The sequence below is a fragment of the Lissotriton vulgaris genome, chromosome 10 (assembly GCF_964263255.1).
Source record: "Lissotriton vulgaris chromosome 10, aLisVul1.2, whole genome shotgun sequence".
NCBI lineage: Eukaryota > Metazoa > Chordata > Amphibia > Caudata > Salamandridae > Lissotriton > Lissotriton vulgaris.
In genome coordinates, this window is record NC_141698.1 from 133,199,312 (window position 1) to 133,223,790 (window position 24,479).

General features: G+C 43.2%; 1 protein-coding gene across 2 annotated transcripts in view; it reads right to left on the reverse strand.

The window, feature by feature from the left end:
* The window catches only part of FLII (FLII actin remodeling protein), a 241,054-nt gene that overhangs the window by 160,821 nt on the left and 55,754 nt on the right, over nucleotides 1-24,479 (reverse strand). For both annotated transcript variants that reach the window (XM_086940706.1, XM_086940705.1), the window contains exons 3-4: nucleotides 21,576-21,647; nucleotides 3,006-3,086 (exon numbers count right to left, since the gene is read on the reverse strand). In XM_086940706.1, the coding sequence (XP_086796832.1) occupies nucleotides 3,006-3,086; nucleotides 21,576-21,647 (153 nt within the window). The remainder of the gene's footprint in view (nucleotides 1-3,005; nucleotides 3,087-21,575; nucleotides 21,648-24,479) is intronic.

Consider the following 24,479-nt stretch of genomic DNA (forward strand, 5'->3'; position numbering starts at 1 on the left):
CCTAAGGCTGCACTGGCAAGGCTTCATTAAGAGAGCACTTTGACTGACTTCAAAGATCAAGGAGTTAACCCCCTAATCAGCAACAGGAAAATAAATCTGGAAGAAGTCTCCATTATTCTCTGACAAGGATAAGCCCAGCTGACCAGTTTCACCTGGATTTGGCCAGATGGATTGTGGGATTTGCAGTCCCAACACCCAAAAGGGAAATCATGGCTTCTGGAACCTTGGCTGGTGTTGTGTGTCCTTCAAGACCCTCACATGACCTTTCAGAAGTTCTGAAAGTTTGGGAACTTTTGGACCACTTTTTGGAAAAAGCTCCTTAAGGTGACCGATCTGGACGACGAGGGTCTAGCCGATGACTTCGAACCGCGACTCTGCCACGTAGGATTGCCCCAATAAAAGTTCTGGAGCTCGTCGCCATCAACGATGAAGACCAAGACCTCCAGGACTCACTGAGGAATCGCGCTGCAGCAGGCTTCCATCGTAGAACCTAAGTTCGTTTGGCTGAAGCCAATCGCTCGACGTCAAGAGAAAAAGCTCTAAAAAAGTAACTAAGTGCAAAGTTAAAAAACTGATCGGCCCCAACGACTATGTATACGACCCACGCTCCATCGCTGTCAGCATGAAACTTTGACCAGTCCAGCACAACCAGATTCCTGTGGTAGGCACCAAAAAGCACATTTTTTATTCAAGCTTTAAAAATTCATATCTCCAATTCCCTACATTAGATTTTTGTAGTTTTGGTATCGTTTTAGAGATAAAAATATTCTCTATTGTTATAAATTGGTGTTTAATTTTAATTGTGTGTTGTGTTTTACTTATTGACTGTTTTGATGATATTAAATGCTTTGCACACCTGTCTTCTAAGTTAAGCATGACTGCTAGTCAGCCAAGCTACCGAAGATTGAGGAAGGATTAATTTATTCAGACTTGACTGGGCCTTATTTGTGATTGTAGTGTTATTACTAGCTGAAGGTACTACCTGCACCTACTAATAAACCACAGATGGCATAGCGCGCACCCAGAAAGCTTAAAAAGCTTTGGCTTCCCAGAGGATATAGACGTTACAGAAGCCTCCTTCTCATTATGGAACTTAATTTGTGGGTTCTTCCTTGGAGCTGAATTAAAGTGAGGGGAGGTGTTCGAAGGGCTAAGCCTTTTGTGAAATCAAACAGAAGGCGATCATTAGTCTTGACTGAGACAATAGGGTGCCAACCCACCAGAACATCCCTCTTTGGTCATTTCTCTCACTTATGGCCTCAAGGGCGGGACTGGGGGAAATGTTTCTTCAAAATGTCATCCTCTTCAGCCCACTTAGGAAGGTACGGGCAATAGTGGAGAGGAAGACCAAGCATCGTCAAAATTCAAGGAAAAAGCCACCTTCAGAACAATCATTTTACCCATAAAATTATCCTAATGATGTAGTCTACAGGTAACTGTCAGAAAAGTTTGGCACCAAATTTTTTCAACAGCCAGTAAAGAATCCTCTGAAGCTATCCCAGCATCCTCTTGTTCATGGTTAAGAACGTTTTAAAGAAGCGACTAATGATCCAACTTCTCATGAAGGTGACATTGGCATGCAAGCTGAATTACTGTCGACTGGGAAACACAATTATGGACAAATCCCAAAGTGCCTCCAGTATGCATCTTGGAAATGCAAATGATGTTTGGAACCCCTATTTAGCTCACCAGAATGTGGTTTTCAGTAATACTTGTTTGGGTGGAGGAAGACTCATTTCTTCTACCTCTCAGGAAAGATTTACTTTTCAACCACTATACCAGATTATCCACCCCTTCCCTATACTGGTGAATTTAATTGCTTGGTTCTTAAGCCACAAACCAATATGCTCGGTGAAGTTTCACATTAAAAGTCATCCATCGTATAAGAAGCCAAAAAAATACGTATTTGAGCAAATTAATCACTTTCGGACACTGGGTGTTAGACAACTGCATCACTCCTCCAAATTTACCTTTTAATGGCTGTCTTGTGTACATATTTTGAATAACTAGTTTTGGAGTTCAAGTAGGTCTTTAAAGGTTAAATTTCTAGAAATCCAAACCGAAGCCTTCCCATTTGGCTTCATACTAGGTTTCACTTTTGTGCACTAATCAGAGTCCAGGACATACTTCGTTGGGGTCAGGCACCTTTCTAGCACATAAAAGATGTTGAGTTTCTAAATGGGTTTTCATTTTTTAAAGCCCAGGTGGAATAATAGCTTTTCCAAACTAAGCTAATAATAATTGGCACTACAACCTGTAAAACACATCTAGATCACAAATTCCACCAGAGATTTTCCAACTGACATTAACCAAGCAATGTCTCGAGAATGGTTGTGATTTGCAAATGTGGGAACAGTTTGGTTTGGTCACCAAGCAAGTATTTTGTCCCATTTTTACTGTTATACAAATGACCTACCAGATAACAGATGGAGAGGAATTAAGTGAGGAAAAGGAAGTGAGGAACCAACGGACAAAAGAAAGGAGAAATGTAAAGAATGAAGAAAATTAAGGAGAGTGCATAAAAGACATGTAAGAAAGAAAGGGTGAAAGAATAGAGAATTGTACTTGAAAGGATAGAAAAAATACAGAAGGAAATAAATAAAACAAATCATAGAACAGAGAAAATGTATGAAGGGAGGGAAAGAAAGGAGGAAGGGTAAAATATGGAGAGGAAGAAAATAGGAAAAGGAGAACAAAAAGAAGAAGCAATGAAGTTGGGAAGCGGAAAATTTACAGGATATTATTACCTTTCTCGAAATAACATTCAACATCTAATACGAGTATGGTAAAGATATGTTGAGTGCTATACTTTTTAAATTTGAGAATCAACTTTTATTGGAGAAATACACTTTTCAATGTGTGAGCTCTCATTTTCATCAAAAAGGAAGGTCTGCCTAACAAGTGCACAGTATAAGTGGAAGAAGGCTTCCTTTCTAGAGAATACACAATTATTCAACTATTACGTACAAAATCTTTGTTTATTTGCAAGCGTGAACATTACATACCAACACGGAGAGGTCATCTAGCTGGAAGATATCGTCCGGCACTCCAGAATTCTTCAGGCTGTTGGCTCGAGCCACAATTGCCTCAAAGAAGAAAGAGATGATTCAATTATTCTGGTGAAAACCACAGAGAGCATGTGGTGTAAGCTTACTGATGAAGATCGGTGTGCTAGGATAAAACAAGCATTTGCAATGCAATAGGTTTCGCATGTACGCAAATTTGAGCTATTGGCATTGTAAATGTCATTGCCTTTTATTTACGTAGATAAAAGGCATTGTCATTTACAAAGCTAATAGCTTAAACTCTTGCAAATGCGAGACCTATTGCATTGCAAATGCTTGGTAATGTCCTGCCGGTACAACATTTAGAAAAATATCGTGGAGTATTTTTTCCATTAGCAGTAAAATAGTTTAAACAGTAAATGTGAGACGAAAACAAAATGTGTGCTACAGCTGCCTTAAAGTACGTAACTGATAACTAAACTAAACAAAGACAGAAAGGTCATTTTCAGAATTACTAAAGAAGACTTAATTTAATGTTCTACTTGAACATCATGTCTGGGCCTTTACAAAATAATAAAAAGAGAACAGATGGCTGGATGCTTTCTCTGGGAAAGGTGGCAATCCTAAACCCACACCACCAGCCATTCTATGGTTAGGGCAAACAAGAGGGGACAAAAAGCAGCCCTTCAGTGTACCCCTAAAGAATTAACAAGGCGGAAAAGAGTATTCTATTCACCTTTAAATGTACCTGGTGGTGGGTGTAAAGGGCTCGACACAGGACATAAATATGGTGCTAAATTCTGTGCCCAGTGGCACCCCACTGAGAAAACCAGAGTCTAAATAATCAAAAATCCCCCTCAAAAAAAGAACCTTGATAAGCATAAGGGCACTAGGGTCAATAAAGTTGTGCAGAAGACATAGGGGGTTATGCATGCCCAGGTGCTTCTCTGGGGCATGAAGCCACTTTGGTAGCATTAACACCTGAAGGAGCTTGTTCACACTGTTTAGCACAGATAGTAATTTTGACAATTATGAGGAAGATAGGGCCATAAGAGGCCCATTGGTACGGATGCTGCAAGGCTTTTGGAAAACAGCAATCACGGCTATGTCAGGGGGAAACCAGCCTTTTTCAATGGCCTCATCTCACTGTACAGGTTGAGCAGGGTTGGCAAAAGGAGCAACTGAAGTTGGCCAGCCCCGATGTTTTTACAGAGTTCATCTCCTTCAAGGACTTCCGTAGCTAGCTCTGCCACCTGGACAGGTTAATCCAGGTCAGCCACGTCCAATACACCATATAGGGAGAGGCAGATCGGTGGTAAGAGGGGCTGAGTATTCCTGTGCACCTGTCCCACCTATAGGGTCTGGTAGTATGCCATGAAGGCAGACCAAGAGTCACAAGCATTTGAGACCTGCCTGCCGGCCACATCCACAAGGGTGAGAATCACCTTGGAAGCAACATCCCTTGTCGCCAGCTTGTACAGTAATATGCCAGACTTGTTGCCCCATTCACAGACTCTCCTGGAGGCTGTAATCCAGCACTGGCATGCCTCAATAAGAAAGTTAGCTCAGCAAACGTATTTTGACCTCCAACTGGGACTTACTTGTTCCCCTGGCCTGTCACGTTCTTCTCGCTCCAGCACCAGAATAGTATTCTCTACCTAAAGTGTGTTGCTGTTTATCCCTCTCACTAGCCTTCAAGTATGATTTGGCAACCCCACGCAGGTTCACCATCCCAGCTGTCAAATGCATGCCAGGAGATTCGACCAAGCCAGGATTAAGGTCCATATAGGCTTCAATTCTTGCATTAGAAATTTTACAATTGCTTGTCTACTCACACCATGTGCTGAGTCAGCAGACTTGGTGGAACCCCCTCCCACACCCAGGAATCCAAGTTTGAACATAACTGGGGAGTGATCAGACATCCATAAGGGTAGGATTTGTGAGGTTGTTGTGTCTAGTAGGTCAGTCTTGGAGGCAGCTTACCTATGTATGTATTCTGTAGCCAAATATGCCAAACATCAGAAAGTACTAGATTCGCCACCCAATCAGACAGTATCTTGTCCCTTCCCAAGCCAGTCATTTTAAACTCAGTCAAGTTAATGGCCAACACAACGGTAGCACTGAAGTCTCTCCTACAATGCCCTGAGGTAATATACATATATATGCCCCTTCAGTGCCCCTAAAGAAGGGATGCAGCTGGTTTTGAAAAAGGTGCAGGCCAGAAAGAGACGACAGTGAGTTCCCTCAGACTGGGTGTGATGTGATCCTATTTCTTGAGGCCAGTTATTACTATAACTGTTACTATTATTGCCATCTGAAGATTGCCCTTGTAAATTTGGGATCATGTGTCTGCCATCTGAACCTGCAGGGATTATTAAGTGCACGTTTCCTCTGCTGTATGGGCCAGTAGGATCAGTCTACCTCAGCTGTGCACAGACTGAGATTATGGGTTTTGTGTAACTTCCAGTTTTTCCACCCTAGTTTTCTAACCAGATTTACGGTCACAAAGTATGACTTAGAACCTACTGGAAAGAGGGATGATGTACAAATGAAGAAAGATCCTATAGTGATTTAAAAATATCAATATGCAGGTGGAAAGTGTTGGGTGCCTCTAATATCCAATGCATTAAAGTCAATGTTAGGGCAGCTTGTACGGAAACGTTTTTGCGGGAAGGGAGAACCTCCAGCATCACTGCATTTCTTAAAGGCCCATCACGGACCTGCGGGTTTGTAGCCAACTGAGCGAAAGATATGCTCCAAACCTGCTCGAGTTTCCTTTGCAGTTAATGTGTGCTCAGTAGGTACAAATCAACTAGCCCGCTCCCTAAACACACGTGGAAAGGTGTGGCATCCTTACATTGCTTGCTGATTCAAGGAAAGTATGGACACTAGACTGCTTTCAAATGCCACTGCTCGACTCAACCCAGTGCACACTTTGGAAATCCGAAATCGCAAATGAGCAGGCAGCATTGGTCCCCGGCGCCCGCTCGCGGATCCATCATTGTAAAATCGTAGGCATGTGGTCATCAACTCTCCCCTACCGCTAGCATCGTGGCTTATCGAGTGAAAGCATAAATGCATTAAAAAGTAACCAAATGAAATGAAACCATTCATCCATGAAAGCACACACTATTAAAACTGTCCTAAAAATCAGTGCAAATACATTCACTCTCCATTGTTTAGGGATTGCTGGAAACAAATGCAACTAACAACTTTGCAAATCAAACTTCATAAAAGAAAAAATCAAAACCCCACAGTTACCAGCACATTCCAAATCGTCACTACTGCCATCGTTACAAAGATTATCTCTCTGATGTCATGTTTAGGGGTTTGTTTTGGCCTCTCAAATGAAGCACTTCTTGGGACGAGGGAGAGAAACAAAAGCAAAGACAAAAACATGTTTGATGTGGCATACACGACAACACACGATTTAGGGATGTAGGGAGTAAACGGGGTAATCAGACCGTGAATTTGTGAGGTTCTGATTAACGAGCACGTCTACTGAAGCTGGGCATGCTCATGCGTACCTCCTTGGCATCCTACTGAAAGCATCACTGCTCTGCGGTTTTACAACTATGCACGCCCACGTACACGGTTCACTGGAGTTTGGGACAACCACAATGAGGGTTATACCAAAAGTAAAGAAATAGAAAAAACATCTATATCTTTACTTTTAACATTTAAAGTAAAGCGCTGGTGCCGCAATTATAACAAAAGTAAAGAAATCGATGTTTTTTCTATTTCTTTACTTTTGTTATAATTGCGGCACCCGCGCTTTACTTTAAATGTTAAAAGGTAAAGTGTGGGTGCCGCGCTTGCACCCAAAACAAAGAAAAAGAAAAAAAGCTCACCATGACTACACTTTTCTCTATTTGAGCTGGCCCACTTGGATGGGCCCGCTGCAGCTTGTCTTTATGGGGCCATGTGTTTCGAAACACATGGCCCCATAAATATAAGGATCCTTTTGCGACAGCAGTAAGTCAAGTGCGCCAGTCCAAATGGGACAGCTCAAAGAGAGAAAACTGTACGTCAGAGGATGCTCTTTGCCAATTGCCGGCCACCGTTTAGCATGAACAGTGACGCCGGCCAATGGGAAAGAGGGGCGGGATTAAAGCCCGCTAGAGAATCTCCCTCAATCTCATTAAATCTCGGCAGCGAGACTGCGCATGCGCAGCCATCGCAGGCTTCGACCTAAAAAAGGAGGACATGGTGGAGATGGGGCTAAAGGAAGGAAGGCGGCAGGGGGTGGGAGGGACGACTGCCTGGAGTAATAGTAAAGAAAGCAGGAAACAGCTGGAGTGTGAAAACAAGAATAGGGGTTGGGTCAGAGCAATGCTAAAGGGAGAGAAAATGGGTATGAAACTAGAGAAAGGAGGGTGGCAGGACAGCCCTGCCGAGAAAAAACAGAGGAAAACATTGCTTGGGTGTGGAGGAGGAGGTGGCAGGGGGCAGCTGGTTGAGAGAAAGAGAGGCAATGCATGGCAGGGTGACAGAGCGAGGGGGACAGAAAAAAAAGGCAAGCAGAGCTCAATAGAGCGTGAGGAAGTGGACCTAGGGTCAAAGGAAGGAGGAAAGATTGGCATGAGATTAAAAAGAGCAGGATTTACATCAGAAGAAGATAGGTAGGGTATGGTATGGTGGGTGAAATAAGGAAAAGCCTAGGAAGAGCTTGGCATGAGAGGAAAAAGTTACTTACCCATATTTTTTTATTTTTTTTAATTTCAAATCTTTTTTATTGAAGAGTAAGATAAAAATAAAGACAATACAATAAATCTTTAAAGGTGCAAATGAACAAATTCTTGGTATCATGACACTTACAATAATCAAAAAGCAAATCCAGGGAAGAAGACAAGAAAAGGGAGAGAGAGAAAGCGAAAGAGAGGTAGAGAAGGGAAAAGATAGAGGAGAGGAGAAGGAAGAGGTGAGAAGAGAGAGGACAGGTGTATCCATATGGCAATAGTAGTTGGTTTACCCAGACGTGGCACACTGTGTGTGTAGCAGAGAATATACAGTAAATATACAAAAACAAAAGCAAACACCACAAGTTCCACCTAGATTCTGTCTAGGAAAGTCGAGTGTTGAGATGCATATCATGGTGGCTCAAAGTGGGAGGATGACGCATCCAGGGATGCCCAGAGTTTTTTGTTTGAGGGCTTCCAAGTGGCTGACTGTAGTGCAGGGTTATCTGCCCCTCTTAAAAATGAAAGCCATTCCAGCCACATTTTGAAGTTGACTTCCTCAAAATTTTTCCATTTGTAAAGAATGACTTTGCACGCCAATGTCAGCATAATATCAAGCAATTGTCTGTCATGAATGTCCGGCAATTGTGTTTCCAGAGGACCTAAAATGACATATATGAATTCTTGGACAGGCGTGATTCCAAGTACTTGTTGAATGTACGTAAATATTTTACTCCAAAATGATCGCAATAGGGAACAATGAAAAAACATGTGTGCCAAGTCACCAGGAGCTTCATGGCAGTTCCAACAGGTAGGCGTATCCCTCAGTTTACATTGAAACAATCTCTGGGGGGTCCAGAACACTCTATTTAACAGCATATATTTCGTTTGACATAGGATCGGGGATATCTTGTTTGTCAGTGCGGTGTTGTGTATCACCTCCCAGTCCAATGCAATGCCTGTGGAATTAGGTTCCGATTCCCACTTAATTTCGGTCAGCCTATGTGGTTTCTTGGGTAGGGGGAGGAGCAATTTATATATTCTCGATACAAAGTGGTCAGCATGGTATAGTATTCGTAATCGGGTCACAAGCCAGGGTAAGTCTGTGTTGAGGGGGCATTTGGAGATAGCGGCCTTCAGTTTTAGGAACTGGTAAAATTCTATGGGTGGTAAGCTAAACTTTTCTTGCAATGTCGAAAAGGGCAGAGGTCTGCCCCTATCATAGAGGTCATTCACTATGTGTATACCTTTCCCAGCCCACACTTCCCAAAAAAGGGTTTTCCCTTCTATCCGGATCTTAGGGTTATGCCATAGTGAGAGTAGGGTGGATCTCTTAATCACCCGAGCAGTCTTATGGTACTGGTCAAGTCGGAGAAGTGCTCTTCTGGTATTTAGAAGGATGTATTTAGAGTGAGGTATATGGGCCAGATCCATGGTGAGGAGAGACGAGAGGGGCGCATCTGCCAATAACGACCGTTCAATAGTTAGCCATACTGGAGTGTAAGACGTATCCTCAACCAGCCAAAGGGCCCCTTGCTTACAGAGGAAGGCCGTTTGGTAGTTCCTAAACGAGGGCAGGCCCAGGCCGCCCTTATCTTTTGCTAGCTGCAGCTTTTTAAGTGATATCCTGGCTTTTTTCCCTCGCCATAGGAACTCTCCGAACAGCTTGTCTACCTTCTTAATAAATTCGTCTGAGAAAGTCATGGGGAGCATGCTAGCCAGGTAGTTAACTAGAGGCGTGCACATCATTTTTAGAGTCTCAACCCTACCCCACCAGGACAAAAATTTTGGTGACCAGCTGTCTAGCAAAGTGGATATCTTTTTTAATGTTGAGTCCTCATTTAATTTCAGAGTCGTAATCAGGTCCTTCTCAAAGTCTAGGCCCAAATATTTAAAGGCTTTCGGTTGCCAGGTAAGGCCAGATGCTCCCAGAATTCCTTTATCCCCGATGTTGTTTAGTAACTTAACCTCAATTGTGTCCATCAAGGCCGGGATAGCCTCGTCAGCTTTTTCCGTCAAGATCAGGACATCGTCGGCGTATGCAGTCAGTTTTACAGTGCAATCACCAAATGGAACCCCAGCAATGGCTTCATTGTGTCTGATATGCCACAAAAAGGGTTCTATTGCCAATAAGAACAGAGAAGGCGATAGTGGGCAGCCTTGTCTCGTCCCTTGTTTTAGGCAGAAAGAGGAAGAGAAGGAGCCGCCCGCTCTGACCTTAGCAGTAGGACCGGCATACAAAGCCATTACGAGTTTAGTAAACGTCTCTCCTAGGTTGAAGTTGCGTAAAACTGCCTCAAGGTAGGACCAATCTACCTTGTCGCAGGCTTTTTCCGCATCTAGTGTGACTGCCACCGTGGGGGTTGTCAAAAGCTTCGCTTTTTCTAGAGCATGGGCCAGTACTCTGGTGTTATCACTAGATAGTCTATGTTTTAAGAAACCCGCTTGAGACGGATGTACTAGGGTAGGGAGGACTTTTTGCAGACGGGCTGACAAGATCATGGCTAGTAATTTACAATCAAGGTTAATCAGGGAAATCGGCCTGTAGTTCTTTGGAAGTGACGGGTCTTTGCCGTCCTTAGGCAGGACTGCAATAGTCGCCTCTGCCAACGTGCCTTTGACTTCTCCTGACTCCGTAAATTCGTGAAAGAGGTTTAGAAGAGGATCAACCAAGTCCGTTGCAAAACTTTTATAAAAGTTGGCCGTGAAGCCGTCCGGACCTGGTGCTTTCCCACATTTTAACCCCCTGATCGCTTTTTCCACCTCATTAGCCAAGATCGGTCCATTCAGACTGAGTTGCTCCTCAGGCTTTAACTTTGGTAGTACACATTCTTGTAGATATTCCTGAATTTTGTCCCCCATCACCAACTCATTTTTAGCGTATAGGTCCTCATAAAAGTCTTTAAAGACCTCGGATATCTTTTGGGGGTCCGAATGAGCAACTCCCGCCGAGTCCCTGATAACATTAATAGCATTCTTTTGTACTTTAAATTTTAAGTATGCTGCCAGGCTCTTACCGGCTTTATTAGATTCACATAGCTTAAACCTTCGCTTCCTATCCAGCCACACTCCCGCCCTTTAGCTCACTAGCTTGTTATATTCGTATTTTCTATGGGTCATGATATTGAACGTTTCCTGGTCCCTTGTTATTTGGTGTTTGTTCTCTAAAGTAGCTATCTCAGCTTCCAACCCTTCTAACTTCGCATTACAATCCCTATTCATTGCTGAACGGATTTTGATGCACACCCCCCTTATTGTGCTTTTTAAGGCCTCCCATCGCACTAGTTCTGAAGTGTCCCCCTCACATTAGTCTCCAGATAAGATCTAATAGCCTCCAAGATTTTAATCCTATTCTGTTCTTTGTGCAGGATTTCTTCATTAAGTCTCCAGGCCGTTTGTTTAGGGGATGGTTTAACGTTGCTGATGGATAGAGATATACATGAGTGGTCCGACAGTACCCTTTGCTCAATTGAGGTATCCTCTATCCTTGCTACGCCATTTTGTGTAATGAAAATGTAGTCAATACGGGAGAACGAGTCGTGAGGGGGAGAGTAGAATGTGTAGTCTCTATCAGTAGGGTTTTGTATCCTCCACGCATCAATTAAGTGGAATTGTTGGCATAGTTTGATGAAGGCATTATGTGATTTTTTTGGCTTGAATGTACACTTAGAGTCCCTATCTAAGGTCGGGTCAAACGGAAGATTAAAGTCCCCCCCAATTATGTGTATCGCCGTATCAGGAACCGTTGCAATCTGCTTGACTAAATCCTGCCAGAATTCTAAATCATTAGTGTTAGGTGCGTAAACATTAGTGACAAAGAATTCCGTGTTATCCTTAGTGAGTTTCACCGTAACCCAGCGACCTTTTTCATCTGTTGAGGATGACAGTAGCTCTACCTTGGACTTCTTTGACAATAATACCAGAACCCCATTCTTTTTACAGAGTGCACTTGATCCTACAACCTCTGTATAAAACTTGTTGCGCAGAGTATAGAATTGTTTAGCATCCAATTTGGTTTCTTGTAGCAGAACAATGTCCCCCTTTTGTCTCCGCAAATAATCTAATATCTTTTGTTTTTTAACGGGTTGATTCAGACCCTTAACATTCATGGATAAAACTTTCAATCGATCAAGAGAGGTTGTACCAAGTGGAGTGGACAGCGTTCTATGTGACATTTACAATGGTGTATGTGTCATGGTTGTACCAAGAGACCCAAGGGAAAACATAGTACTCGGCGCATCATGTGAAGGACATATTGTTCTGCCACTCAAGATGAAATACAGTCGAAAACCACCACCAGATATCTGGATACCCAATGATATAGCACGCTTAGTCTGAGTATAGATATACAAACACATCATATGCATGATACAACTTGTCCAGTCAAGAGCAAAGAGACAGATCAGAGAAGAAAGAGGTGGTACGGAAAGGAGAGGAAAAAGAGAGAAGGAGAATGAAGGAGAAATAAGGAAAAATAATACAAAACACAGAACACAGCACCCATCCCTCCCAACCCCACGCAACCCCCCACCCCACCCACCCCAATTGTGATACAGAAGCATGGCGACGTGAGGAAAACCGCAGTAACCCCCCCGCCTAAACTTAGTCATTTATAGACATTGGAACATCAATACATAACGGAAAATGCATATAAAAGGCTATGCAAGCAGTGGAACATTGAAGTGATGCAGCAAAACCGACATGTGTTCAACAGCGCACACTCATTATACCTTCCTGGTAAAGCAGAATAATTTCTGAGTGCTCACTAAACTATGATTATTGAGCAGAAATTTGAGAATACATCATCATGACCTATTAGAAGATATTATGGCATCATATCTCACATCAAGGCACGAAGTGGCTAGTAGAATCTAAGTCATCGCATCAGTGGCGAATAACCTAAGCAGAGAACAGTAGAACATCAGTAATCAATAGTCAAAGAGACACAGTATTGCCAGAACGAATCCGGTCTACTCCGGGTAGCCTGACAGTGTACCAAAGTCTGGAGTTAAACAACACTTTACAATGTATACATTACCGGCCATCGTCTCATTGGAGCCAACCAGGCGAGCCAACTTTAGACAAGAGGGTCAGGTCAATAGCAGCTGGACCACGCCAGCCTGAACTAGAAAGGTAAATTAAAGAGACTTCCAGGACATCCGTAGACTTGAGATCTATCCGGTAGGAACCCTGCAACAGATAAGCCCATCAGGCTTTTAATAACAACAGAGCACAGAAAACTTTATGATGAGACCTAACGTGGTCACTTGTATCCTGAAGCAGAAGCCGAGGCCGATAGACCATCCGGGTTATTAGTTTCCATGTCGCGCTCCATGTCTCATTCTTCCACATCCTCAAGCATGCGTTTGAGCTTCATTGGGTCCGTAAAGTAGTGAGCCGATCCTCGTATCGTCACCCGGTATTTCGCTGGGCCCACAAAGCCAAATTGGTATCCCTTCACTGACAGATGTGGACGAAGGGCGAGGAAGGCCTTCCTTGTTTCGACGGTCTCCTTACTGTAGTCTTGAGAGATGTAGACCTTGGTGTCCTTCCATAGAATATGATTGTGTTTTCTCACGAAGGCTAGGATTTGCTCCACATGTTGGTAGCGTAAGGGCTTACATACGATGGGTCTTGGTCCTCTCTGTGTTTTAGTGATTCTCCCTGGGACTCTATGTGCCCTATCAAATTCCAGAGGTTTTTCGAAAGTCATGTTCGTGGCTTTAGTGAACCAGGATTCCAAGAACTTGATGCATGAACCTTCCGACTCTTCTGATCCTTCCGGAATTCCAAAGATGCGTAGGTTCCCTCTCCTGTTCCTGTCCTCCAACTCGGCTAGTCGTCTGGTTGTCTGGTCAGAGGAGATGTGGAGGTGCTTCAAGGCCGTTGAGGTTTTAACCTCTATGTCTTCCAGGCGACTGATCCGGGATTCTGTTTCTGTTAGACGCGCGTTAGTGTCTCGGATATCTTGACGGATTGCCACCACTTCCTCCTTAGTGACCTTGGCTAAGTCCTTCACCTCGTCTAACCTATTTAGTATCATATCCAGTGCATCCGGAGTGACTTTCTTTGGCTTGTTTGGTGACCCCGGGTTCGAGTGGTCCGATTTAAGTCTCTTAAGGGTTCCTTGATCTTTGGTATCCATTGTAACCTTCTCTGGGATGCTTAGGTGCTTAGGCAGCAACTTAAGAGCTCTCTTCCGGTACTCACGTAGCGCAAAGCAGACAGCACCAGCCTGAGTAGGAGATTAGTCAGCCAGCACCTAGATCACTGACATTAATAGCATTACGCAGCAGGCAACTGAGGAGTAGGGCGACCCATTTATTCATTTATCATTTGCACATGGTGTTAGCTGAGACTGGGACATTAGGGAGCCCCCTGTGGGTTGATGTCGAGCAATTCATGTGTTCATGTGTTCATTTCCGCAGACTTGGGTTTCCATGCGCAGAAACATCAGCCAGTGTGAACAACACGTGCATCTGAATCATTAGAGAGTGCTTTGTAGGCACACAGAACAGCGATTATCCTTTCTCTCTGGATTTCTGAATGTGCAACTAAATCCTTTCTCACATGTCTACTTGGTTACCAGCAGTGCTCGTTTGGCGTCAAAAACGGTCTTTTTAGCTAAGGTTAACGTGTGAAGAGACCTTGCTTCGGTGCTCAGGAATTACCGAGTGGCGGCCGCCATCTTGGTAAAGGTCAGTGAAGTCTCTGCATGGCCGATCCCACTGCACTCATTCGATCGGCAAAAGTCAGCTGTCTGCCCCCGAGCGCTAATGACCGCAAACGCGCTCACCTATTGCAGCTTTCCTTGCGCTGCCGAGTTTTCCGCTGTGATTCTTTGAAGGCTCACTTCGCGCTCTGCCGTCCGTCCCACAGCCGCGCTGCCGCCATTAGCGCCCGAAGCCTCCGTCGGTGCAGCTTTTGATCCGCTGCAGCCCCGGACACGGGAATCAGTTCAGCATGGTCAGGGAGTGATCCGATGCACAAATCTTCGGTCACATCCCCGCTGCAAGTATGGAAAGGCGTTCCGAATGTAGGTAAAGACGCTCGTGGCGGGAGGAGAGACGCTTCAAACCGCCATCTTCCTCGGCGTCCAAGCCACGCCCCCGTTACTTACCCATATTAATACTTTTTCTGGGTATATTCTATTTCCCTGCAGATTTCCAGCTTCATAAATCCTCTCAGGTGCCACAGGGATTCCAGAGTTTCATCCTTCATTTGTTAAAGCCATAAGAGGGGCTTATGGTCCGTCTGAACAAGGTAGTGAGTACCATACAGGTATGGCTTCAACTTCTTCAAGGCCCAGACCACAGCAAAGGCCTCACTCTCTATACCAGACCAAAGTTTCTTCCTGGGGATCACCCTTCAGCTTATAAAAGCTACTGGTTGGTCCTGCCCCCTGCATTAAGTTGCGACAAAAGAGCTCCCACACCTATCTCAGAAGCATCTGTCTGGACAATGAAGGTTTTCGAGTAATCAGGACTTTGCAGAATGGGAGCAGTGCGCATAGCCTGCTTCAGGCATTCGAAAGCCTTTTGACAGCTGTCACTGAACTCTCTTAGGTATTCTCTTGTAGGTGCGATTATTGAGGGGAGTCACAATGGACCCATACCCCTAACAAACCTCCTGGAGAATCGCAGTCAAGCCCAAGAAAGCTCTGAGTCTGGGTAGTGGGAGCAACCCAAGCCATGATGTTCTGGATTTAGCACTCCAATGGCTGAACGTGGCATCCACCTACCAGGTGACCCAAGTATACAACCTTGCTCTGCCTTTTCTGGCACTTGATTGCCTTGATAGTGAGGCTTGCCTTCTGCAGGGCCTCCAGAACATTTCTGAGGTGGACCAGGTGATCCTCCAAGGTGGAGCTAAAGACAGCAATATCATCTAGAAATGCTGCACTATAGGTTTCCTCTCTGTTATTGTTGGCTGCCAACAATAACAGAGAGGCATTGTTGGAACCAAAAACCATCAAAGATACCTCTGAAAAAAGACCTATATGTATCACCACCTACAACATTGCCTCCAACATGGTAACCAATATCATCAGAAAACACTGGCGCACCCTGAACTGCGGAAGTCTAGATATACCAAAACCCATGTTCAGTCACAAAAGAGGAAAAAACCTGAGAGATTATCTAGTCCATACTCGCCCAAAAGTGGAAAACAGGAACCCAAAACAAAGAACCATCAGCACAGTGCCCACAGGACATTACCCGTGTGGGGATTGTAGTGTCTGTCATTTGACAAATATCACGAAGAGAATAACATTCAACAATAACATGACCTGGGAAATAAAAGATTTCACCAATTGCAACACTTCTGGTGTAGTGTATATGATTACCTGTAATTGCAATTTACACTACATTGGCATGACAACTAGAAAAGCCAGCACCAGGATAGTAGAACATAGAAGCAATATCAGACGGAAAAAGATCACGACCAAAATGATATCCCATTTTATTGAATGCAATCATACGCCAAATGATATGAAGTGGGTAATCCTTGAAAAACTGTATGGACAAGACAATTTGGAACAGCGTCTATTGGAAAAAGAACAACGGTGGGTATATAAATTGAAAACTGACACTCAGGGATTAAATGATACCATCCCTTGGGGCCTTTTGGCAAAACAATGATAAACAATGTAAAGGATCTGTGTTTATTTTCATCACAACACACCCTCTGTGAACGATCATGCCCTGAAGGTCTCTATATGGAAAGATCGTTAAATGAATATTCTGAGATAATCGTAAGTCACTTCACATGTTGTCTATGTCTACCTTTTTATATTGTATATTTAACATCTCATTTGTATTTGTTTATTTACCTATCCCGAGTATTCAAAGATGGCTCCCGTTCGGTTCCAACACGAGCGGCCATCTTTGAATAACAAACGCGGTCTAGCTACCCAACCGGAAGCAAGACCAGGATCAGGGAAGCTTCATATTCGTGCTGTGTGAATGAGACAGGGTCCGCCGGTCTCAAGGGAAGCCGAGTAGGCTTTCCGCAACAACAGAGCCTCGTAACAAGTAAGATCTGTCTTAGTCAATGAAATAGAATAGTTATGAGGTCCACGCGTTTTTTTTTTTTTTTTTTTTAAATGCGTACCGAAACCCAGGTATTTAAGACCTATACCATTCTCTGATTATTCCACTTTTTAGGTGTTTACGGGGACAAATAATTTTCCCGCGATTGACCATGAGGCTCAGTTAAGCCTCTGAAAAAGTATGTTTTTGTTTCTCCGTTTATTGTTTGTATGTCCGTCATGTTTTGTGTTGAACCTAGAGACAACGCCGCATTTGTGCCTTTTAAATTAATGTATATATTGTCACAGGCATATCACTAAGGGCGTTCCTACACTTGGGGATCACTCGTTTTTGGAGCGTGTATGCAAAACGGGTGAAGGTGTAATTAATCTTTATGAATACACTTTTTCTCTATGAATGTCACTTGACACTACTTAGATATGAAATAAGAAAAAGTAAAAAAGACCTTTGGTAATTCTAATATCGATTTGGTTTTGAACCTATAACATTGGAAGTGTTTTTCTCTTTACAGATATGCCATTGATTTGCAGAAAAATAGTATGTATATTCATATATTAATATAGGCATACTTTTCACGTTCTTTTTGGAGTGGTACTCACAGGGCGGGACCCTGTGTAGTCCTGAAGAAGAGCTGGGGGGTACAGCTTGAAACTAGTTGACTTTTTACTAGGGTACTGTGTTTCATAATAGAACCGGCTCACCTAGTAAACCACCCCATTTTTAATGTATCCGCTAGGCGCCTGAATAAAGTTAGTTTAGCTCACTAGTAGGATATTTTTAACCCTTATCACTCCACCTCACTTTCCCCTTTTCACATTACACGACACAGTCTTCACAAAAAAGTGCTCCTACGCAATATCGTGAGTTGTAGCACGCCTCAACCCGCAGCGGGTTGGGAAGCCCCTATGATGAAGCATGTCACCGTGAGAAAACTCCGGTGAGTGAGGGGACTATAAAGAAAAAAAATTCTTTCCCTGTTCTATTTAGTTTTTCCTAAAACAGACCCAATGGTGTAATGTCTCAGTAGCTAGCTAGGTTCTCTGGATCTGAATGTTTCAGATCTTTTTTGTATATCATTGTAGAACCTCCATTTCCCCTACTATGGTCAGACCATGATGTATTCAAATTTGCTATTCCAGTCCACACTACCAAAATTGTCTACGGGCATGAATCAACATGGCGAAGGTCATGGCGAAAAGTCACCTCTTCCTCCTTAACAACCTATTTTAGCCCCCCACAAAATAGCCTAGAAGTCAACATTGATCAAGCAGCAACCTCCTTTGAGGGCTAAAATCAAATCTAGAGCTGCTCCCTGGTTTACGGAGCAACTGAAGATAGAGAAGCTCTCCTGTAGGAGAGCAGAGAGGAAATGGAGAAAATTTAAAGATCCGACGGACTACAAAAATTACAGCTGTATCCACCACAGTTATCTGGAGAATATTAGGCAAACAATTTTTTTTCTACTAAATCGGATAGAAATGGTGGCTAACTCAAATAAGGAGCTCTATAAAATCTTAAAAGAATTTACAATGCCTTCGGCTCAGACACACGCCCATATCCCACAGGACTGGACGGATTCTCTTTCTAAATTCTTTGATGATAAAATCGATGCAATTCATAACTCCTTTCCACCTCAAGACAATATAAACCTCTTAGGTAACTATTCCACTATATCTACGGGCTCTCGTACTATTTTTGAGCAATTCTCCCAGTGTAAACCAGAGGAAGTGGCTAGAGCCATGTTAAAAACCAAATCGGGTTCACCTGTGGACCCGGTGCCATCACAATTCATACCAATCATCTCTACAGAACTGCTCGACAGTCTCACTGGCCTATTTAATAGGTCACTGTCGCAATCAGAGGTCCCTCAGATATGGAAAGCGGCCAGAGCCAGGCCAATCCTCAAAAAACCTACCTCAGACCCTAAAATCCCTCTAACTATCTTCCTATCTCTTTGCTCCCTCACTTCGGGAAGATGCTCGAGTCACTGGTCAAACAACAGCTTGTTAACCATCTCGAGAGCCATGGACCACTGGACCCATCACAATCAGGCTTCAGGGCCGTCCATAACACAGAAACAGCTCTGGTAGAAGTAACCGATAACATCAGCTTAGCATTGGACAGAGGGCAGTCATCTATTCTCGTCCTGCTAGATCTATCAGCAGCTTTTGCTACCATCTCCCACAGCATCCTCGAACTTCGGCTCTGAGAGATTGGTGTCTGTGGGAAGGCCCTGAAGTGGCTCAGAAGCTATTTAACGGACCGAGTTACCACAGTACAGATAGGCGACACAGTCTCATGTAGTAGGCCAGTTAGGATGGGAGTGCCGCAGGGCTCCATTTTGAGCCCTACGCTCTTCAATCTATACGGGACTCTGCTGGCCAGGGTGATCAGATCTTTCAGCTTTGATGTTGTATCATACGCCGATGATACTCAGATCCTGATCACCCTTGGTCCAGATCCAACTGAAACAAAATTACATTTTAAAGATTGCATGTTCCATGTTGACAGGTGGATGAGTACAAATCATCTGCAACTAAAACATAGGTAAAACAGAAATGCTACTGTTTGGCAAGGCTCACAAACATTGGTCTAGTGACTGGTGGCCTTTAAATCTTGGCCCTTCCCAGTCCCACGACAGACAGTACAGAATTTAGGAATCCAAATGGATAACCAATTATCAATGAAAAATCAGGTCAGCAATATAATTGGCTCATGTTTTGGCATCATGCGTAACACGCAAAGTCTTCAAGTGGATTCTGATAGAAGCCAGGAAACCACTAGTCCAAGGACTGATCATCAACCGTATGGATTACGGAAATACCCTGCTGTCCTCAATAAATGAAGATCTTCTTTCCAGGCTTCAGGTTCTGCAGAACACCACAGCCAGGCTTGTCCTTAACCTCCCGTCAAAATCCCCTTCGGTCCATAATCTGAGATTCCTCCACTGGCTCCCTGTCAGGAAGCAAATTTATTTTAAGACCCTTTGTGTTAACACACAAAAATATGTATGGTAGAGGTCCGGGTTATTGGGCCACAAAACTAAGCTGGTACCAGCTTCGCAGGACTCTGAGATCCAGCAATAGATCACTTCTCACACCTCTCAGAATCCGTACTGGAATGGGGGAAGCTTATTTTCTTTTCTTGCACCCGCTCTCTGGAACAAATTGCCCCCCCACCTCCGCAACATCACTGATCATAGCGGTTCCCGCAGAGAGCTAATGACATGGCTGTTCGACAACTAACTAGCCCTCCCTTTCCAAGCTGACCTCCGAGCTGTCCGCAAGTGCCATGAGACTTTCGGGTGATTTGTGCGCTCCATAAATGGCCCTTGATTTGATTTAAAGTCTGCCCTGGAAGGGACCCCTGCCGCAAAGAACTCTGCCTGGTCAGGCCCAAGTTCCTATGGGACAGTTCCTTCACAGGGATTGAGATCATCTCCCTCAGGAGACTGATCCTCGCTTGGGAGGAGGATAATTCCTTACACTTCCTGTTCCTTCTGGTAGGAGCAATATGGTCCAGTCTTTGAGGATCCAGTGCTCCCTGAGTGCTGAGCTGTTTGGCCTGAGCATTGGTGACAGCAAATGCACTAGCTGAGATGCCCATTATCTCTGCATGAGTCCTGAACTCCACTTCAGCACAGTCTGAAGTTTCTAGATCATTGTCCAACAGACTATCTACAGGTAGGGCTGGAGATACCACAACTCTTTTAGGGCCAGTTACCCCTCTCCAGCTGAGATTCACAACTGCCAAGGAATGGTCAGTCCTAACATTGCTAGCGTTGGTGACTTGGTACTCTTGTCCCAGTATGATCTGTTCAGGGTACACACGTTTCTCTGTCACAATAGTGACACTGGCCCCTTTATCCATGTATGCCTTTGTTTATTTTCCCTTGATCAAAGGCTGTTGCCTGAACTTGCCCAAGTTGGTGGGACATACTAGTAAGGTGGGAAGGTCTATGCCACCATCACAGACTAGAACAGCCTGAGCTGGAGTTCTGACCAAGTCAGAATCCATCTCAGAGCCCAAGGTTAACCCTACTAATCCCTTGTTGCTGTGTTAGTTAGGCATCACTTCTGCAGTTGGACAGATTTGTACATACAAAGCATTGATTGTTGTGTACCAGTTCAACAACATTCTGAAGAGTACATATACAACGTAACACTACTTGGAAATACTGTGTATACACAGTGGCAGATTCCAACATTTTATTTTTATTTGAGACCAACCCCTCTTCTCCCTACGTTCTCGGCTCCCAATATTAACAGGAGAAACTTGCTATTTTTTCCACTGAATAACATAACGTGTATTTGTGAAGTGCACATATCTCAAGGGTATTGTGGCACTGAATAACAGATGTTTATTGTTACACAACTCAATGGTACTCATTTTATCGAACCCACAAGGAGGAAAGGCTGAGTGGACCCGCAGGGATTTGAACATGTGACCATGAGGTCGAACACAGGCTCCTACAGTGGATGCATTAGTCCACTGAGCAACCAGACCCGGTTAACATACAACACAAAAAATAAAGTGTTCTACTTTATTGAGCTTTCATATTAATCAAGAATTTTGTAGCACATCATTAAAGAAGTCAGAGAGATCCATCAGTTTGATTTTGAATGCAAATTTGTGTTTTACTTTGAGTTTACTAAATAGATTCCTTGCCACAGATTGCAAGACCAGATCACATATGGAAGAATGGATAAGAAGGCAGGTACACAGAGTGGCTCCTGAAGGGCTTTGATCACTCTGAAAGGCCCGGTCATTCTAAGCATTGGGTGGGGACTAGCATACTTGGGAGGGAGCAGGGTTAATTGGTTTTGGAGTTCTGGACTTACCCGTAGGCAGGGCAGGCTGGAGAGTTCCCCATGCAGTGTGGTCAGACTGTTGTGGCTCACAGACAGATGTTCCTGTGTTCAGAAAGGAGAAATATTAGAAATTTAGAATGTGTTAAGAAAGGAGAAATATTCGAAATTTAGAAGTGAAGTAATCTAAAAGACTAAACAAATCATATCTCTTGTTTCTCTTCTTACAATGAAAACAAATAAACAAATGAAATTTGAAAACATAGAATAAAATATGACGGGAGATATGTACTGACAGTCAATGCATTGACAATAGGCCAAGCCTCATGCCTCTCCATATGGTCAAGTCTTTTGCTCCCCCATTAGGTCATATCTTGTACCTCTCAACCACACATGTTGGACAAATTGACTGTCTGTTGTCTTACTTGACAATGCCTTGTCCCACTCAAACTTGCAGCATCACCTACTCAATCCCATCTCTGGGTCCACGCTAGCCCTACATCTGCACCCACTAATTAATCTCTTTGTTTCACACCATACCTCATTAAACTGGTCTTCTGTTTTCACTAAACCATGTACTCTGTCCCATCAAGCAAGGCTTCTTGTCTCAATTAATCACACATCATGGCTACTAGTTAGTTGTCTCTATTCAATTTGCCCATCAGTGTGACAACATTTTGACCTTGGTTCCAAACATAAAAGTTGATCCATCAGGTGAAGCAAAATATTCAACACAATCAAAAACAGGCAAAGATATGTTTAATATATTGCTAAATTTCGGTTTAGAGTAATATTGACATGGTTTGCTTACTCATAGAAAATGCAATTTAACATTAGAAATATATCCACCTTTTTTCTAGCCAACATTATAGATGGGAGACCACCTAAAGGTGCTATATAATTCTATGTGGGATCCTCACTCCTATCTAAGCTATATTTGATATGTATTATGGCCATTCCGTAGAACGTTCAACTACAAACCTTGAATATCAGCCACCTGCCAGCCTCCCCAGAAAGAGTTTCAAAATGCACGGAGAGAGGAAGTCTCCACAAATACATGATTCATCTTGTATATGCTACTGCCACCTCCCGTTCCCCCCCCACCACCACCACCACCGTCATCACCACCACAGAATGAAGGTAAAGTAACCCAAATGTGAATAAGGGAGATGTCTGGAGACATTTGTCGGCTGCAGTAACAGGAACAAATGTGGTGTCTGAATGCCACAGCCATACCTTCCGGTCACATTCCTCCGCGACACGACTGCTGCATCAGCATCACTTTACATTTTGGCGTACCTAGCCTCGGAGACCTTTTGGACAGGACTACGTTACTATTTCCTATTTCCTTTTATCAACCAACATAGCCCTGATAAAGTTACAGTGATACATGTCGGCTGTTTCTCTTTTCATCATAACTACCTTCGATACTTTGAACATTACCACCTGGTTGTAAACTTCAAACTGCTGGCCTTCTAGCTACAAGAACTGCAATATATCTATTTTTCATTTTAAATTTGAAATCTTCTCTTACTCAGATGGCTGTTTCTTCTTCTATCACAACTGTTCTCAATACTTATAACATCACTTTCTGGCCCTGAACTCTACATTGGTCATACATATTTTGATTTAACCTGAGTGAAAACAACAAAGGTAAAAGTTTTACTCTACAGCTTTGTTTGTAAAACAGGTCCAGTATAACTACTTTTTATTTTCGTGTTCATATACTTCATTGATTATGGTTACTCTTTGGGTATGATCCAGATTCATTTTGTATCCCAAAGACAAAGACCCTAGTTGTTGAAGATGCCCAGCAACAAGCCACATTTCTTCGTTTTCAGTCTCTCCAACACACGTCTCCAAACTGAAGGCAGAATAAACTATCTGAAGACAACATATCAAGTGTGGGACACTAGAGGCTTTGGGTCAACCTCATTCACTAGTCAAACTGAGTCGACCTATGAATGACACCCCAAACAAATTGGGAATGTAATCAAAATGTTATCCAAACCCAACCACCAGAAGGCAGGAGAAGACACATTATGTGGATCTAGAATATGTACACTGACCTTGGGATTCAAGTGGGAGACTGTATCTTTGATAATTGATGACCAAGCAAGTAAATGCGAGTCAGTGATTTCCCTGATGGATTTACCTATAAGGGAACCGGTGGATGATTCAGTCAGGAAAAACACTCCTGGAACTTCTAGAGAGGTACGGATGGAAACATCCTCAGGTACAAGAAGTGCTACGGTAGTAACCCCAGAAGAAATAGATAGATGGTCCCGAGAAATAGAAAAACCAAAATCACAGCCAAAGGTATTGGATATTTTTTAATTAAGAGTTGAATTAGAAGAAATTATGGCTGGAAATGTGGGTTTAGATAGGTTAAACACTCTCAATGAAGACGAATTGTTGTTTATATGTCGAAGCATCACTCGCACTACTAAAACATTTCATGAAAAATTAACGAGTTTGGCTTCTGAAATGGGAATTGATATTGGAAAACCCAAAGTTTTACAGAAACCTTACAGAGCTGAATTTTCTGACAAAGTTTTAGAAAAAATTAATGTGTCAGGACGTAAAGTGCAGATCAAGGCGTTCCTGTCATTATTACAGAAGTGGGGTGATTTAGACAAATGGAAAGCTAGATGGGCAAAGAAAAAGGAGGAGGCCCAAGCGAAAAATACTGCAAACTAATATTTATTAAAAGAACCCGAAAAAATGTAAAGGTTATGCCCGATGAGAGAAGTGCCCGGAGGAGGTTATGTGCATGTCCCATGGTCCCGACAAGATATTTTGTCATTTACAAATGATTTACCGAAACTCAAAGAGAAACCTGTAGAGTGGGTTGAAAGATTTGTAACATTCTCAAAAGTGCTGCTAAAAGATTTAGATGGGTTATGAAACATTGTGGTTCCTGTGGATCTATGGACA